This window comes from Magnolia sinica, chromosome 7, assembly GCF_029962835.1.
Source record: "Magnolia sinica isolate HGM2019 chromosome 7, MsV1, whole genome shotgun sequence".
Lineage (NCBI taxonomy): Eukaryota > Viridiplantae > Streptophyta > Magnoliopsida > Magnoliales > Magnoliaceae > Magnolia > Magnolia sinica.
Genome location: NC_080579.1, coordinates 60,384,530 through 60,403,255, shown reverse-complemented (window position 1 = coordinate 60,403,255; position 18,726 = coordinate 60,384,530). Strand labels below are relative to the sequence as shown.

Genomic DNA, 18,726 nt, shown 5'->3' with positions numbered 1-18,726 from the left:
TGACCACCTTCCGATCTAGTGTTAAGGATAAGAATCCAGTGGATGAATCCGTACCTTATTACGGAGTCCTCCGCAAAATCATCCAACTAGAGTACCGAGAAGGGTACAAGCCAGTTCTACTAAAGTGCGATTGGGTGAAGGTGACGCACCAAGGTGTTTCTTTCGATGCGGTAGGGAATTTGAGACTGGTGAATTTGTCTAATCTTCTCAGTTTAGACCAAGTGGGTGATGAACCATTTATTCTTGCGGAGCATGCCGTGCAAGTTTTCTATTCTAGAGATCCAAAAAATCCTAATTGGCATGTGGTCTAGGAGGTTCCAAGAAAGATTTTCGTTGAAGATGAGACAAGCATTTTATCAGAAACACGGGTTGTAATTGAGGCTGAAGTAGGACCTGATCTCACCGAAGTAGACATGGGTGGCGAGTTGTTATTCAATGACATTGAAGATATTTGTGTGGTTGTTGAAAAGAAAAAGAAAAGAAAGAGAGCAGGGAAAAAATCCTGATTTGTTGGTTATATTATGCATGTAACGAAACGATTTTGATTTATGCCCTTTTTGATTTTTCCATTATCATATTAATGTGATAGAAAAAATTTATGAATTAATTTACTCGTCTCTTTATTATGCCTGGTACTTTGCTATTTGGATAGAAAATTTTATAGTAATTACGTTACAAATTAGATCTTGAAGATGGATCTAGAGGCAGAGCCGCTCGGGGATGCATCCTATAAAGATGCCAAGGGTAATAACATAGCTCTCGTTATTCGTTTAGATCTAACATTTCTTTTAAAATGATCTTTCACTTAGAGGCACTGTCATTGGGCGCAGAGTCGCTAGGGGATGCAGCCCCTGAAGATGCTAGAGGTAATAAGATAGCCTTTAATAATTGTTTAGATTTAAAATTTCTTCTATATTGGCGATGATGAAACATGTGTGTAGCTATTTTTTTTATGTCAGGGGTAATAACATAGCTCTCGTTAGCTGTTTAGATTTAACAATTCTTTTAAAATGATCTTTCACTTAGAGGCAGAGTCATTCGGCGCAGAGCCGCTAGGGGATGCAGCCCCTGCAGATGCAGACCCTGAAGATGCTAGAGGTAATAAGATAGCTTTCCTTAATTGTCTAGATTTAAAATATCTTTTATATTGGCGATGATGAAACATGTGTAGCTATTTTTCTTTTTATGCTAGGGGTAATAACATAGCTCTCGTTAGTTGTTTAGATTTAACATTTCTTTTAAAATGATCTTTCACTCAGAGGCAGAGTCATTCGGCGCAGAGCCGCTAGGGGATGCAGCCCCTGCAGATGTAGACCCTGAAGATGTTAGAGGTAATAAGATAGCTTTCCTTAATTGTCTAGATTTAAAATATCTTTTATATTGGTGATGATGAAACACGTGTAGCTATTTTTCTTTTTATGCCAGGGGTAATAACATAGCTCTCGTTAGCTGTTTAGATTTAACATTTCTTTTAAAATGATCTTTCGCTCAGAGGCAGAGTCATTCGGCGCAAAGCCGCTAGGGGATGCAGCCCCTGCAGATGCAGACCCTGAAGATGCTAGAGGTAATAAGATATCTTTCCTTAATTGTCTAGATTTAAAATATCTTTTATATTGGCGATGATGAAACATGTGTAGCTATTTTTCTTTTTATGCAGGCAGGTCGTCATCTTCATCTTCTAAGAAGAGAGGTCCTACGCGAGGTTCAGAATTACATGAGAGAACTTCAGTGAAAAGGGTCATTGGAATTAATGAATTTGGGCAACCGAATATAGGGGATGCAAATCAGATCGCATTCAATTCAAGCATTGGTGTTTTCACCCATGCACACATTCCGATCACCTACACAGACTTTCTGTTGGTGCCTCCACAATACATTCAGAGGGTCAGTGATATCCTGGCATGTACTTATGAATTTCAGGATAACCAAGAAGCGTGGTCACCATACGTTCGTGTCACGCCCCAGACTCGGTATCCGGACTCACAAGGAACCCGATGGCCGGTTCTGGCCGCAACAGCCTCCGTAGTACCCCATTCTCGGCTCCTGAGGTAGGTTCCGATCCTGGGATCCTACAAGGAGGATTTTCATAACAATATAATCACTTCCAATGCGAGCATACTCAAGATCACAGCAAGTACATCTGAGAATAACAAAGGCACACATCACAAAATCCACTAAAAATTTAAACTTTTACAATCATCCAAAAGGTCCAAAAGGACATACATGAGAATAAAAGGAAAAGAGAGAGAAATCAGCAACACTGGAGTCCTCACTGCTCAACTCTACTCCATGCTCTGCTGCTACGGCGCCTACCTAGAGTCTCCTGCACGTATCAATCGTGCATAAGCTTATAGAAGCTTAGAGGGTGGTGTAAGTGTGTGACAATGGTGCACAGAAGAATAGTAGGAGGTATAAGGAGAGAAGCATAATCAATGAACATATCACTAGTCTTACCAAGGCTTACCATGAATGCGATGCAATAAGTAATGAGTGTCATACCAAGGCAATGTATGAAAGGGGGGCTTGTACAGCCAATGCTAATGCGATGTAAGTGATGTCAATGCTCATAACCATAAGTCAAGTACATTTTCAATCATAGGAAAATCACCGGGGTCCATTACACTGCTGAATGACTGCCGCTCTGCAGATCCCGCACAGTCAAACGAGCGTAAGAGACCTCACTACCCGCCTGTGGACAACTAATCACCAACAAGGCCTGAAGGTAGCGGACCCATTTACGAGCTGGTCGACTCACCTAGCAATGCCTCCTCACACCAGTCGTAAGGCCACACCCCTATCCAACCGACTACACGACAGTGGGAGTCGCGGCCTAACGGTATAAGGCCCTCGTGCGCTCATGTATTCCACCCGGTCACGGCGTTGGAGCAGATCCTTGGTACCATGGAAGTTTTGGGAATCTCACCCATGGGCATCCTACGCACCCAGTATGCTCAAGTAATATTTCCGGTGTCCACATATGCGGCCATCCACAAATGTCCCTGTGGAGGCAAGGCCCCGATGAAGCAAGGGCGGTATCCTCATGAAATGCGATGCCAATGCATGAGTCGCACACACAAATCATGCACAAGTTTCAGGCACTCAATGTGCAAAAAGGGAAGAAACTCCATCCCTGAATGACCACTATACAATGCAATCAATTCATACAGATGATGCATATGGGTTGCAACGATGTAAGTGTGCTACCTGAGGAATATGAAATCGTCTGTCCCAAGGAGGGTCAAGATCTAGGCACATCGACAAGTATTCTAAGAAGAAGAGAAGTCCTCTAGTGGGAGCCCAGTACTTTGGGATGACCCACAAACTAAGAGAGTCAAAATGCTAAGGAGGAACGGTCCTAGCCAGGCCCAAGGTGGGCCTTTAACCACCTATAAGGGCCTCTATGGGCCTACCTTAGGGCCACCAAGGAGGACATCCAACCTCAACTGGGTCCCAAAAGGTAGCCTACTATATAAGCAAAGAAAGGTCCAAGGCACAATCAACCCATGGCCTAGTGGGCCATACACTAAGCCCAAAAATAAAGGCAACCTGGTGGGCCCTTAAGCAAGGTTAGGGCCCAACCATAAGGGTCATAGGTTCATTCATTGTGGTAGGCCTAATGGGCAGCCCATTATCCCAACATATGGAAAATTCTTAAATTTTTAACACATGTAAGTTGGGCCTCACATCTCGGCCCAAGTATGGATTTATTATAGTGGGCAAACAAGGGCCCAACTACTTGAGTATTTAGCCCATAAGGCCCATTACAATGACATGGTAAATATAGGACCCAAGGGTTCAATGAGCCTATCAAAAGTTCCACCAACCAAGGCTATAAGGCCCTTACTTAACTAAGAGACTAGCCCAAGAAGAATCCTATTTGGGATGGGCCTTTAATCATACACTAATTAAGCCCAAAAAATAAAAATTAAGATGATAAGATACTGACATAAATCCTCCTCAAATCTAGTGGGCCATATTGCCCCAAAGAACATCTATAGGCAACAATTATTGGGCTCAATGCCAAATTCCAGCCCACCCAAATTTCTGGGTTGGTTGGAGTTCAGCATTAGAAGTATTTCTTAGTATAATTAATTCTGGATGACTCACACACATCACTGTGGGCCCCACCAGATGAGAGAGGATATACAATACATATATGAAATGGGCCAGATCGTTAGAATGCAAGCCCAGCAGTAGCCTAAGGCAGGGATGTCCCATGTGTAGGCAATCCTATGGGCCTGGGGTATATGGCCCAAAAATCCACCTAATGTGTTCTAATTGAATAAAAAGGGGGCAAGTATGATCAATCCCCTAAGGACCCTACATGGATGGGTGGTGGGACATTCAACACATCGAGGTGGGCCCTCGAGCAGGCTAGATGCCCCAGCCTGGGCGTCCCTGCCTAGCAGACCACTTCCAGCCATACCACGGGCAACTCAAATGTATTTTGGATCTGAAATTTTACAAAGTGATACTTCCATAGGTGACCTACACCCCCACAAAATTTCAAGATTTTTGGACACTTATAAATATTTTAATTTATTTAAATAAAATAGACTGTCCAGAAAATCGGACTGACCTGGACGTCCCAACGTGGTGGGCTAGTCCGGCCCTTGCCACGGTGTACACAGAGGTCCATTGGCCCTGAAATTTGGTAAGTGGGTCCTAGAATGGGTGGAACATATCTCCACAAAATTTTATAATTTTTAGACATATATAAATATTTTAATTTATTTAAAGAAGTCAATCTGTCCTAAAAATCGGACTGATCTGGACACCGTATTGTAATGGGCCAGTCCAGCCACCACCATGGTGTGTACAGGTGTCCATTGGCCCCAAAATTTTGTAGGTGGGTCCTACTATAAGTGAACCACCTCTCTGTAAAATTTTATGATTTTTGGATACTCATAAATATTTTAATTAAATTAGGAATTTCAATCTGTCCAGGAAGGGATGTTGCTGTCCATGCATTGTTTACCCAATAAGGTGGGCCCAACCTTCATCCAAGAGGGGAAAAATGGAGGTTTAGTATTTTCTTCATAAAATAAAGTAAGGTGGGGTCCATAAAAGTGGCCCATCCTTCAGAGAAACCAAGCTGAAGTGTATGTTTTCCCTCCATACATGTGGGTTGGACAGCCCAACAAGGTGGACCGCCCACCCCTATGGGCCTCCTTTTGGGTACCATATCATGGACCATCTGAGGTATGACCCATCACACCTCATGGTGGGGTCCACACCTTCTCATTATACTCCATACTTGTAAAGAAAATAATGACAATCATGATCCAAAAATCCATGCCAAAGATTGAACATGACAATCCATGCAACAGTCCAAGTTTTTGGACAGCAATACATGGCTGGACACATCAGCTTATATCTCAATAATCCCAGCCATAAAAAGGGTGTGTAGCCTTCCTCAGTGGGCCCCACATAAGTCCACATCACATACTAGAACTAGGACACTTGCATGCATTTGATTAAGGTGTCCGATGATCATGGAGTTAGGTGATAAGAGCATCCCACCTTGCTGGATTTTTATTTTTATTTATTTTGGGACATCCAAGGCCCACTATAAATGGGCCACACACACACTATCATCCATACATCAGAGAAAGAAAAGAAGGAAAGAGAGTAATCCGGCCATGGGGGTAGGGCCCCGCCACTAGTGGGCCCTCCCAAGAGTGAATCATACCCATACAACTACATTGATTTTACATGCAACATAAAATCACTACATGCATGATATATAATTGTTATGGATGGTTGGGATGCCATCCCAACATGATCCTTAGGGTCTAGATGACCTTAAGATGGAGTGGATTATAAAATACATCATGATGGGGTCCATGGAGAATGGCCTCATCATGGATCATGACATGCATGTAGGATGGGCCAAAGGGCCACATCCATGGGATCAAATGGGATCCCCACCATGGATTGGTGGGTCCCATATGATCCATCTAGAAAGAAAAAGATCAAAGGTTAGAAAATAAGATCAACAATTATAATCACCCACCTTGAATCTTCAAGCTACCACCAACACTAGGTACTCCAAGCTCCAAGCTTAAAGGTTCAATGGTCAAGATGAGTTTGTGATGGCTAGATGGAGGAAGAAAGGAAGGGAAAGTTGCTGGAAATTGGGAGAGGGAGGGCTGGAAATTCTTCCATGGAAGAGGAAAATGAGAGAATGAAGGAGGAGAGAGAGGAAGGGAAGGTTGTATGGGAGTCATCATTACTCTCCCTCCTTGGTTAGAGAAAGAAATCATAACCTATGGTGATACAAACAATGCTTGCTAGGGTAGGTTAGGTGTGGGTAGTGTTTAGGATGGGTAGTGTTTATTCCATGAGAATTATAGTGTGTGTGGGTGGTGTGCATGGGAACTTGTGCCTGAGAGTGGTCCATATGCTTTTGTACAAAAAGTGGGCCACATGATGAAATGCTCACAACTTTTGATCTATAAGTCGGATGAATGCACAAGACGCGTCGTTGGAATCGCAACGACGATGCGGTCACAATGGTATAGGTCTCAACTCGATCTGAGTCGGGTCTTCATGAATGGGCTCACGGATGACCGCAAACACTATCCAAGGGTCACGGGTCGCCGGGATTCGACCGGTAGGACCGCGGGATCAAGATGGACGGAATGCATACTCACACACACACATGCACACATGCGAACTCGGGTCGGGTCTCACAACCCTCCCCACCAACAAAGAAATTTCGTCCTCGAAATTAAACAATCTTAGACAAAATAAAAGACAAAACACCACCATCATATAGCAATCATCATATAAGGAAGGCAATACAAACAATCATATATCAATCAATCATCAAACAAATGGGGATAACGCTCTCTAATCTCGGCCTCACGTTCCCAAGACGCCTCGGCCTCGAATGATGACCCCATTACACCTTCCCAAAGGGAATGACCTTGTTCCTAAGGACCTGCTCCTTTCGATCAAGAATGCGAATCGGCTGCTCAATATAAGAAGCATCCTCACAGACCTCAAGTGGTTGCCAATCAATCACAGGAATAGTGTCCGACCCACATCTCCGCAACATAGAAACATGAAACACGTCGTGGATTGCAGACAACTCAGGAGGTAAGGCAAGCCTATAGGCCACAGCGCCCACGCGCTCGGTAATCTCAAAAGGTCCGATGAATCTTGGGGCAAGCTTGCCCTTCACACCAAAGCGAACCACGCCCTTCATAGGCGAGACCTTGAGATACACCATGTCCCTGACTGCGAACTCGAGGGGTCGACGCCGACGATCAGCAAAACTCTTCTGCCGGCTCTGGGCTGTGCGCATCCTCTGCCTGATAACATCAATAACCTCTGACGTCTGCAGCACAAGCTCGGGACCTAAGAGACGACGCTCTCCAACCTCGGTCCAACAACTAGGAGATCTGCACGGTCTGCCATAAAGTGCTTCAAAAGGAGCCATGCCGATAGTCGCCTGATAGCTGTTATTGTGTGAAAACTCGGTGAGGCACATATGCTCATCCCAACTGTCCGCAAAGTCGATCACACAAACCTTAAGCATATCCTCAAGGATCTAGTTGACCCTTTCGGTCTGCCCATCCATCTGCGGATGATAAGCGGTGCTGAGATGCAAAGTGACCCCCAATGCCTGTTGAAAACTCCTCCAAAATCGAGACATAAATCTGGAGTCTCGTGAAACGATCGAAAGTGGGATGCCGTGCGGTCTCACTATCTCCTCAATGAATATCCTCGCTAACCGGTCCATGGACCAGGATGCACTCGAATGAAATGAGCCGACTTCGTTAGATAGTCAACGATAACCCAAATGGTATCGTGACTGCATTGAGTTCTCGGCAAACCTACGATGAAGTCCATCGATATGTGCTCCCACTTCCACTCTAGAACGCTCAATGGCTGCAAGGGACCAGGGGGTCTCTCATGATTGGCCTTTACACACTGGCATGTGTCATACTCGGCTACAAAACTCGTAATCCAACGCTTCATCCCCTGCCAGAAGTACTGCCTCCTCATATCATGATACATCTTCGTGGAGCCCGGTTGGATAGTAAGTCTCGATCGGTGTGCCTCGGTCATCAAATCATGACGCAACTCTGGCACATCCGGGACACACAACCGGCCTCTGAAGCATAATCCACCATCAGAACCAATCTGCCAGTTTGACTGCTCCATGGATGCGGCCTCTGCTCGGTACTCCTTAAGTGACTCGTCCGTCTACTGAGCCTCGATCACCTTGGCCACTAAGGAGGGTTGAATCGACAAGCTCGAAAGCTAAACAATGGAAGACTACAGACTGAACTCAAAGTCAAACTCTGATACATCCTCGAGCATCTACCACTCACGCACCATCATCTGTGCCACCAGGCATCGTGGCGACTGAGCGCATCCGCCACCACATTTGCCTTGCCCGGGTGGTACTGAAGGTCAAAATCATAGTCTTTCAGTAACTCCATCCATCGCCTCTATCACAGGTTCAACTCGGACTGCGAAAATAGATACTTCAAGCTCTTATGATCCGAGAAGAGCTCGAACCTAGCCCCATATAGATAATGCCTCCACACCTTCAGTGCGAAGACGACTGCTGCGAGCTCCAAATCATGAGTGGGGTAGTTAAGCTCATGGACCTTGAGCTGGCGCGAGGCATACGCCACTGGCTTCCCATGCTGCATCAGTACAGCACCCAAGCCAACTCTGGAGGCATCAGTAAAAACAACAAAACCCTCACTCCCATCAGGAATAGTGAGAACAGGAGCGGACGTGAGGCGATCCTTCAATTCTGTAAATGCCTTCTCGCAAGCGTCACTCCAGATGAACTCGACGCCCTTCCGCGTCAACCGGGTTAGCGGTGCTGCAATACGGGAAAAACTCTCGATAAACCGTCGGTAATATCCCGCTAGACCAAGGAAGCTGCGAATCTCGGACGCGTTCTTGGGCTGGCCCCACCGACGCACTGCATCAACCTTCGAGGGGTCCACAGCGACACCCTCCCTCGTCACCACGTGACCGAGGAACTTCATCTCCTCCTGCCAAAACTCACACTTCTCCAGCTTCGCATACAGCTGGTGGGCACGGAGGGTCTCAAGCACAATCCGCAGGTGCTCAGCATGGTCCTCTCGAGTCCTCGAATATACAAGAATATCATCAATGAATACCACCACAAACTGATCAAGGAACGGTCGAAAAACCTCATTCATCAGCTGCATAAAGATAGCGGGCGCGTTGGTCAGTCCAAATGACATGACCAGGAACTCGAAGTGACCATAACGTGTCCGGAAAGCCGTCTTCGGAATGTCCTCCTCTCGGACCCGAATCTGATGGTAACCAGAACGCAAGTCTATCTTAGAAAAATACTGTGCACCCTGCAACTGATCGAACAAGTCATCAATACGGGGAAGCGGGTATCGGTTCTTAATGGTGACTCTATTGAGCTCACGATAATCTACACAGAGTCGCAACGAACCATCCTTCTTCTTCACAAACAATACCGGGGCTCCCCAAGGTGAACTACTAGGACGAATGAAACCTAACTCCCGGAGCTCATCCAACTGCTCCTGCAGTTCCCTTAACTCCAATGGTGCCATCCGGTAGGGGGCCTTCGAGATGGGCGCAGTACCGGGTACCAAATCAATCTGGAACTCCACCTGCCGACGCGGCGGTAACCCCGGTATCTCCTGAAACACATCCGGGTACTCACAAACAACTGGCAACTGCTCAATACTCTCTGCCACAGAATCCTCAATGACCGAGGCTAAGAAACTAGATAATGGCTCTTCTCTGGGCTCGGCGACGAACTGGAACATTGGCAAGCCTGGAATGTGAAACGTAACCTTCCTCGCGGCAGGTCTAAGACGGCACCATACTCTGCAAGCCACCCATACCCGAATCACATCAGAAACTCGACATCGGCATCACGAACAGATGGCAAGAAGGAATATCTCGCCTACTAACACCGGCAAGAAGGACAACTACGGGTCAACATAATAGACTTCCCCATGGGAGTCGAAGCGGTCAAAGCTTCGGACATGGACTCGATGGAATACCGGTCAATCGACAAAACCGCTCATCCATAAAAGAATGGGAGGCACCGAATCAAATAAAACATGAGCAATGCAAGAAGAAACAAGAAGAATACCTCGACTACTCCACCGGCCGATGATCGCGGTCTGGCTGGCGCGCTCGTGCGAATAGAAGCGGCCCCGAGCCGGGTAGGGGAAGCAACCCGGAAGACGAGGGTCCCGAGTCCGTACTGGCCGCGATACATACGGACCCGGGGACCGGACATGCGGATATCCCTCTCTGGTGCTGCGCTGCTGCGTCTCTCTGCTGTCTTTTGCTTCTTGCCGCCGCGAGGAGGTCTGCTGGCCTGCCTCTGCTGCCGAGGAGGAGCCCTAGGAGCGGCGGGTGGAAGCTGAGCTCTCTGCTGCTGAGGAGGACGAGGAGGAGGCAACTGCGGTGGCTGCTGCTGAATGGGGAGAGGACACTCACGCCTCCGATGCCCGACTGTCCACAGTCGAAGCATACACCAGAAAAGGGGCCGGAAGATGAAGCGGCTAACGGTGCTGATGATGATAAAGAAGCTACTAACTAAACCGCGGACTGCTGAAATCCTGATCTGCCCCTCCTCCTCTGCTGACGGAGCTGCCTGGAGCTGCTGGCTGGTGCCCTCCTCTTCCGGTCTCCACCGGAACTCTGCTCTCTCGACCTCTGGGTCATAGCCCAGTCTTCCTCATAAACCAGTGCCCGATGAACGACCTGGTCAAACGTCTCTAAACAATGCCCTACCACACGACTGCGAAGGGCAGGACGTAAACCGGTCACAAAACGACGAGCCCTCATCTTCTCATCGCTGGTGAGATGAGGAGCAAATCTAGATAAGGCTAAGAAACGGGCCTCATACTGAGATACAGTCATATCACCCTGCACTAGGGTCTCAAAATCGATCGCCCACTGGATCTGAACGTGCTTAGGGAAGAACTTCTGGTCGAAACGGACCACGAACTCCTCCCATGTCCAAACAAACTAAGGTCTGACCATCCTAGATACAGATGACCACTAATGACGGGCCTCACCCTGAAGAAGATAGGTCGCAAGGGATACTCTTTGACCCGCAGGACACCGAATAGTGTCAAAAATCCTCGCAACCTCAGTGCGACAAGCCTCAGTGGCAGAAGGGTCTGATTCACCACTAAACCTTGGGAGATCATGCTGCCGGAACTCTTGAGCTATTACACTAGCTCATGGTAAATCAGACTGCCCAGAAACCTCAGCGGTAGCTGGCTGAAAGGTCTGCAATGCGGTGGCAACAAGGTGCATCAACTGCTAAAAATGCTCGGCTCCTATAGGTACTGTTGGAAAGGCAGGGGTGGCACTCGCCTCAGGCGGAGGCACGGGTGCGATCGGCGGAACAGGAGTCTCCGAAGCCAGAACTGCAGGCTGAGGAGGGGGGTGGGGGAACCGAAGTAAACTGGAGGTATGGGCGCTACGGGCTCAATTGGAGGAACAGGCCGATCGGGACCTCATGAATCGGATCCTCAACAACGGGAGCTGGATGTGCTCGAGTAGAAGGGGTAACTCGGGCACCTCGTCCACGTGCACCACGACCACGGGTGCCACGACCACGGGAGCCACGTCCACGCGGCATCGTCTACAAAATAATGACGACTCAAGGAATCAAGACAATTACAGGCTCAATACGGAGCGAAAGGAAGGATCTCGGGACACTACTTGTCCCAAGTTCTTAACAGACATGCGATGTCATCCTTAGTCTTTCCGTACACAACAACATGAAGAGCACGTGTCACGCCCCAAGCTCGATAACCGGACTCACAAGGAACCCGATGGCCGGTTCTGGCCGCAACAGCCTCCGTAGTACCCCATTCTCGGCTCCTGAGGTAGGTTCCGATCCTGGGATCCTACAAGGAGGATTTTCATAACAATATAATCACTTCCAATGCGAGCATACTCAAGATCACAGCAAGTACATCTGAGAATAACAAAGGCACACATCACAAAATCCACTAAAAATTTAAACTTTTACAATCATCCAAAAGGTCCAAAAGGACATACATGAGAATAAAAGGAAAAGAGAGAGAAATCAGCAACACTGGAGTCCTCACTGCTCAACTCTACTCCACGCTCTGCTGCTACGGCGCCTACCTAGAGTCTCCTGCACGTATCAATCGTGCATAAGCTTATAGAAGCTTAGAGGGTGGTGTAAGTGTGTGACAATGGTGCACAAAAGAATAGTAGGAGGTATAAGGAGAGAAGCATAATCAATGAACATATCACTAGTCTTACCAAGGCTTACCATGAATGCGATGCAATAAGTAATGAGTGTCATACCAAGGCAATGTATGAAAGGGGGGCTTGTACAGCCAATGCTAATGCGATGTAAGTGATGTCAATGCTCATAACCATAAGTCAAGTACATTTTCAATCATAGGAAAATCACCGGGGTCCATTACACTGCTGAATGACTGCCGCTCTGCAGATCCCGCACAGTCAAACGAGCGTAAGAGACCTCACTACCTGCCTGTGGACAACTAATCACCAACAAGGCCTGAAGGTAGCGGACCCATTTACGAGCTGGTCAGACTCAGCCTAGCAATGCCTCCTCACACCAGGCAGGTAAGGCCACACCCCTATCCAACCGACTACACGACAGTGGGAGTCGCGGCCTAACGGTATAAGGCCCTCGTGCGCTCATGTATTCCACCCGGTCACGGCGTTGGAGCAGATCCTTGGTACCATGGAAGTTTTGGGAATCTCACCCATGGGCATCCTACGCACCCAGTATGCTCAAGTAATATTTCCGGTGTCCACACATGCGGCCATCCACAAATGTCCCTGTGGAGGCAAGGCCCTGATGAAGCAAGGGCGGTATCCTCATGAAATGCGATGCCAATGCATGAGTCGCACACACAAATCATGCACAAGTTTCAGGCACTCAATGTGCAAAAGGGAAGAAACTCCATCCCTGAATGACCACTATACAATGCAATCAATTCATACAGATGATGCATATGGGTTGCAACGATGTAAGTGTGCTACCTGAGGAATATGAAATCGTCTGTCCCCAGGAGGGTCAAGATCTAGGCACATCGACAGGTATTCTAAGAAGAAGAGAAGTCCTCTAGTGGGAGCCCAGTACTTTGGGATGACCCACAAACTAAGAGAGTCAAAATGCTAAGGAGGAACGGTCCTAGCCAGGCCCAAGGTGGGCCTTTAACCACCTATAAGGGCCTCTATGGGCCTACCTTAGGGCCACCAAGGAGGACATCCAACCTCAACTGGGTCCCAAAAGGTAGCCTACTATATAAGCAAAGAAAGGTCCAAGGCACAATCAACCCATGGCCTAGTGGGCCATACACTAAGCCCAAAAATAAAGGCAACCTGGTGGGCCCTTAAGCAAGGTTAGGGCCCAACCATAAGGGTCATAGGTTCATTCATTGTGGTAGGCCTAATGGGCAGCCCATTATCCCAACATATGGAAAATTCTTAAATTTTTAACACATGTAAGTTGGGCCTCACATCTCGGCCCAAGTATGGATTTATTATAGTGGGCAAACAAGGGCCCAACTACTTGAGTATTTAGCCCATAAGGCCCATTACAATGACATGGTAAATATAGGACCCAAGGGTTCAATGAGCCTATCAAAAGTTCCACCAACCAAGGCTATAAGGCCCTTACTTAACTAAGAGACTAGCCCAAGAAGAATCCTATTTGGGATGGGCCTTTAATCATACACTAATTAAGCCCAAAAAATAAAAATTAAGATGATAAGATACTGACATAAATCCTCCTCAAATCTAGTGGGCCATATTGCCCCAAAGAACATCTATAGGCAACAATTATTGGGCTCAATGCCAAATTCCAGCCCACCCAAATTTCTGGGTTGGTTGGAGTTCAGCATTAGAAGTATTTCTTAGTATAATTAATTCTGGATGACTCACACACATCACTGTGGGCCCCACCAGATGAGAGAGGATATACAATACATATATGAAATGGGCCAGACTGTTATGCAAGCCCAGCAGTAGCCTAAGGTAGGGATGTCCCATGTGTAGGCAGTCCTATGGGCCTGGGGTATATGGCCCAAAAATCCACCTAATGTGTTCTAATTGAATAAAAAGGGGGCAAGTATGATCAATCCCCTAAGGACCCTACATGGATGGGTGGTGGGACATTCAACACATCGAGGTGGGCCCACGAAGCAGGCTAGATGCCCCAGCCTGGGCGTCCCTGCCTAGCAGACCACTTCCAGCCATACCACGGGCAACTCAAATGTATTTTGGATCTGAAATTTTACAAAGTGATACTTCCATAGGTGACCTACACCCCCACAAAATTTCAAGATTTTTGGACACTTATAAATATTTTAATTTATTTAAATAAAATAGACTGTCCAGAAAATCGGACTGACCTGGACGTCCCAACGTGGTGGGCTAGTCCGGCCCTTGCCACGGTGTACACAGAGGTCCATTGGCCCTGAAATTTGGTAAGTGGGTCCTAGAATGGGTGGAACATATCTCCACAAAATTTTATAATTTTTAGACATATATAAATATTTTAATTTATTTAAAGAAATCAATCTGTCCTAAAAATCGGACTGATCTGGACACCGTATTGTAATGGGCCAGTCCAGCCACCACCATGGTGTGTACAGGTGTCCATTGGCCCCAAAATTTTGTAGGTGGGTCCTACTATAAGTGAACCACCTCTCTGTAAAATTTTATGATTTTGGATACTCATAAATATTTTAATTAAATTAGGAATTTCAATCTGTCCAGGAAGGGATGTTGCTGTCCATGCATTGTTTACCCAATAAGGTGGGCCCAACCTTCATCCAAGAGGGGAAAAATGGAGGTTTAGTATTTTCTTCATAAAATAAAGTAAGGTGGGGTCCATAAAAGTGGCCCATCCTTTAGAGAAACCAAGCTGAAGTGTATGTTTTCCCTCCATACATGTGGGTTGGACAGCCCAACAAGGTGGACCGCCCACCCCTATGGGCCTCCTTTTTGGGTACCATATCATGGACCATCTGAGGTATGACCCATCACACCTCATGGTGGGGTCCACACCTTCTCATTATACTCCATACTTGTAAAGAAAATAATGACAATCATGATCCAAAAATCCATGCCAAAGATTGAACATGACAATCCATGCAACAGTCCAAGTTTTTGGACAGCAATACATGGCTGGACACATCAGCTTATATCTCAATAATCCCAGCCATAAAAAGGGTGTGTAGCCTTCCTCAGTGGGCCCCACATAAGTCCACATCACATACTAGAACTAGGACACTTGCATGCATTTGATTAAGGTGTCCGATGATCATGGAGTTAGGTGATAAGAGCATCCCACCTTGCTGGATTTTTATTTTTTATTTATTTTGGGACATCCAAGGCCCACTATAAATGGGCCACACACACACTATCATCCATACATCAGAGAAAGAAAAGAAGGAAAGAGAGTAATCCGGCCATGGGGGTAGGGCCCCGCCACTAGTGGGCCCTCCCAAGAGTGAATCATACCCATACAACTACATTGATTTTACATGCAACATAAAATCACTACATGCATGATATATAATTGTTATGGATGGTTGGGATGCCATCCCAACATGATCCTTAGGGTCTAGATGACCTTAAGATGGAGTGGATTATAAAATACATCATGATGGGGTCCATGGAGAATGGCCTCATCATGGATCATGACATGCATGTAGGATGGGCCAAAGGGCCACATCCATGGGATCAAATGGGATCCCCACCATGGATTGGTGGGTCCCATATGATCCATCTAGAAAGAAAAAGATCAAAGGTTAGAAAATAAGATCAACAATTATAATCACCCACCTTGAATCTTCAAGCTACCACCAACACTAGGTACTCCAAGCTCCAAGCTTAAAGGTTCAATGGTCAAGATGAGTTTGTGATGGCTAGATGGAGGAAGAAAGGAAGGGAAAGTTGCTGGAAATTGGGAGAGGGAGGGCTGGAAATTCTTCCATGGAAGAGGAAAATGAGAGAATGAAGGAGGAGAGAGAGGAAGGGAAGGTTGTAGGGGAGTCATCATTACTCTCCCTCCTTGGTTAGAGAAAGAAATCATAACCTATGGTGATACGAACAATGCTTGCTAGGGTAGGTTAGGTGTGGGTAGTGTTTAGGATGGGTAGTGTTTATTCCATGAGAATTATAGTGTGTGTGGGTGGTGTGCATGGGAACTTGTGCCTGAGAGTGGTCCATATGCTTTTGTACAAAAAGTGGGCCACATGATGAAATGCTCACAACTTTTGATCTATAAGTCGGATGAATGCACAAGACGCGTCGTTGGAATCGCAACGACGATGCGGTCACAATGGTATAGGTCTCAACTCGATCTGAGTCGGGTCTTCATGAATGGGCTCACGGATGACCGCAAACACTATCCAAGGGTCACGGGTCGCCGGGATTCGACCGGTAGGACCGCGGGATCAAGATGGACGGAATGCATACTCACACACACACATGCACACATGCGAATTCGGGTCGGGTCTCACAGTTCGCGATCGATGTAAGGCTGCTTGGAGAAATTTCAAGAACACTTTGCATGCAAAGTATATTAAGGACAAGGATCCTGTAGTTGTGAAATCTTATCCTGCCCCTATTGGTGTCTCTATTGAGGATTGGATGATCTTCATGGATTATTGCAATACTGATAAATTCAAGGAATCAAGTGTAAGAAATGCATCCAATCGGGCCAAACAAGTTGGCCCTTCTACACTTGGTCGGCGTAGCATGGCTGCCACACGTCATGAGATGGTACATGTCCTAAATTAACAAAGTTCTACTTTATTTATGATGATTATTTCAATTTATTAGTCATTTAATTCCATTATTTATGTGTTTTGGCATGGATGTTATGGGGAAAAGGCAATTGAGAGGAATCTTACTACTGATGCCGAGGTTGGTAGGGCTGAGGTGTACATCCGAGCCCATACAACAAAGGATAACAAAGTGCAGTTTCCAGAAACCTTTGTAAGTGCAACCCTCGTACATCCTTTCATTATCCATGTGAATTTTAAATGCTTCTTTCCCGCACTATAATTTTTCTTTTGGATGTTGTCATAGGAAAAAATAAAATCGATTCAAAGTAGTAATCCCGCATCTCGGATGACCAGTGTAAATGATGCCCTTACACAGGTATATATTCATGTCCTTCAAATACTTGAGTTTATTTAGACTTATGCATTCTCTGATAAATCTAATTGCAATTCTGTTTACAGTCAATTGGGAGTGATAGTAGAGGGCGCATGCGGGGGATAGGTGGGAATGTAGGCAAGATTACATTGAAGAAGACAATGCCTATTGTACATAAGCTCGGTGTGGTGTCGCGGGAATGAGATAATTTGGTAGATAAATTAGATGAAATGCAGAAAAGCCTAGGAGATCTCCACCAGAAGTTTCAATGCTTTGTAGATAAGCAAGGGGAACAAGGGGATGTGGCTCCACCGACAATTCCTCCATTTAAATCTAGTCATGCATCGTCGGTATGTATGCATTTCTCTAATACTAATTTAAGCTTATGATTATATGCACTTCCATTTAAAAATACTAACGACATGTTATATGTGTACATGTAGCCTGATTTGGTAAATCTTGGCAAGAGATGCGATCTCTGTGATTGGAAGAAATGGGTAATTGCTCGTGGTGAGGTGCATGCAGTGGATCCAAAAACCCGTGTCCATGGAGCAGAAATGGGCGATGGAAATTTTAGTGTTGTCCTGATGGAGATTATAGCTCCGCAATCAGAGCTATGGAAGGAAGATGGTTATCATGATACGCTTGGAGAGGTCGGTGTAGGAGGATTTGTCGTATGGCCCAAGCTATTTCTAACCATCTATCCATGATGTTTATGAATATTAGACATTACAATAACTAACACAATTAACTTTTGTTTTTAAACTATATCGTAACATAGACAGATGCATGCATATTATGGAATCGAATGAATTTAACACTCACTTCAGATTACACCCACATATATTGAATGGAATGGATTTAACACCCACATTTATACATTGATATATTTGGTTGGCATTTCAATTTTCAGCATCCATTTGAGGAATTGAAAGATTTGTAATAATTTTCACTTCTTTAAGTGTAATTTGCACTTGTGGGAGAGAGAGAGAGAGAGAGAGAGAGAGAGAGAGAGAGAGAGAAGTGTAGGGAATTTTCATCATCCATGGTAGCTGTTGCAGAGAATGCGCCACCAGCAGGTGTACAGAAATTACACCTCAAACAGAGTATCATCTGCTGTAAGTTACTTTAAGGGTAAATGGTTTTACTCTGGATATCTTAAAATCATTTAAATAGCAAGATGTTGATGCTAGAGGTACTCTTATTTGTAGGATCTGGTTTTGAGTGTTGCAGGATCATCTGCTGAAGTTGCACTAGCTGGTTCTCACCCAAAAGGTACTCTTACATTTTTTTGAAGCCTCGATTGCTAAGTACACATTAGGGACTGATCTAGTTTTCGTTGTTGCAGGTTGGTGTAGGCGTCACTTCAGGGGGAGTTAACCAGATAAGTTTATATTTTTCTTTTTGGTTGCATTTAAGTGTCTAATTACCTGCTTGCTTTTTTCTTTTCTTCTTTCTTTCTTTCTTTTAATTGTAATTCTCTTTAAATGTTTTAGATCAATAAGGGACGTCCCTGTATTCAAGGAACGGTTTCAACATGAC

General features: G+C 45.7%; 1 protein-coding gene across 1 annotated transcript; it reads left to right on the top strand.

Annotated features, from left to right (window-relative positions):
* The first annotated feature begins 976 nt into the window (after positions 1–976).
* Positions 977–18,024, top strand: LOC131250642 (uncharacterized). The gene is made up of 8 exons (XM_058250927.1): positions 977–1,098; positions 1,658–1,947; positions 11,346–11,462; positions 16,603–16,806; positions 16,918–17,022; positions 17,116–17,187; positions 17,271–17,534; positions 17,628–18,024. Exons 1-7 carry the CDS (start codon positions 1,011–1,013, stop codon positions 17,385–17,387), a joined length of 993 nt encoding a protein of 330 aa, XP_058106910.1. The 5' UTR covers positions 977–1,010; the 3' UTR covers positions 17,388–17,534; positions 17,628–18,024.
* Positions 18,025–18,726: the final 702 nt, after the last annotated feature.

Excerpts from the sequence above, each read along its gene's own strand:
- LOC131250642 (XM_058250927.1), top strand. The coding sequence starts at position 1,011 with ATGATCTTTCACTTAGAGGCAGAGTCATTCGGCGCAGAGCCGCTAGGG. Across the intron at positions 1,099-1,657 it reads AGACCCTGAAGATGCTAGAG|GCAGGTCGTCATCTTCATCT; the intron begins GTAATAAGATAG and ends CTTTTTATGCAG. Across the intron at positions 17,023-17,115 it reads TGCAGTTTCCAGAAACCTTT|GAAAAAATAAAATCGATTCA; the intron begins GTAAGTGCAACC and ends ATGTTGTCATAG.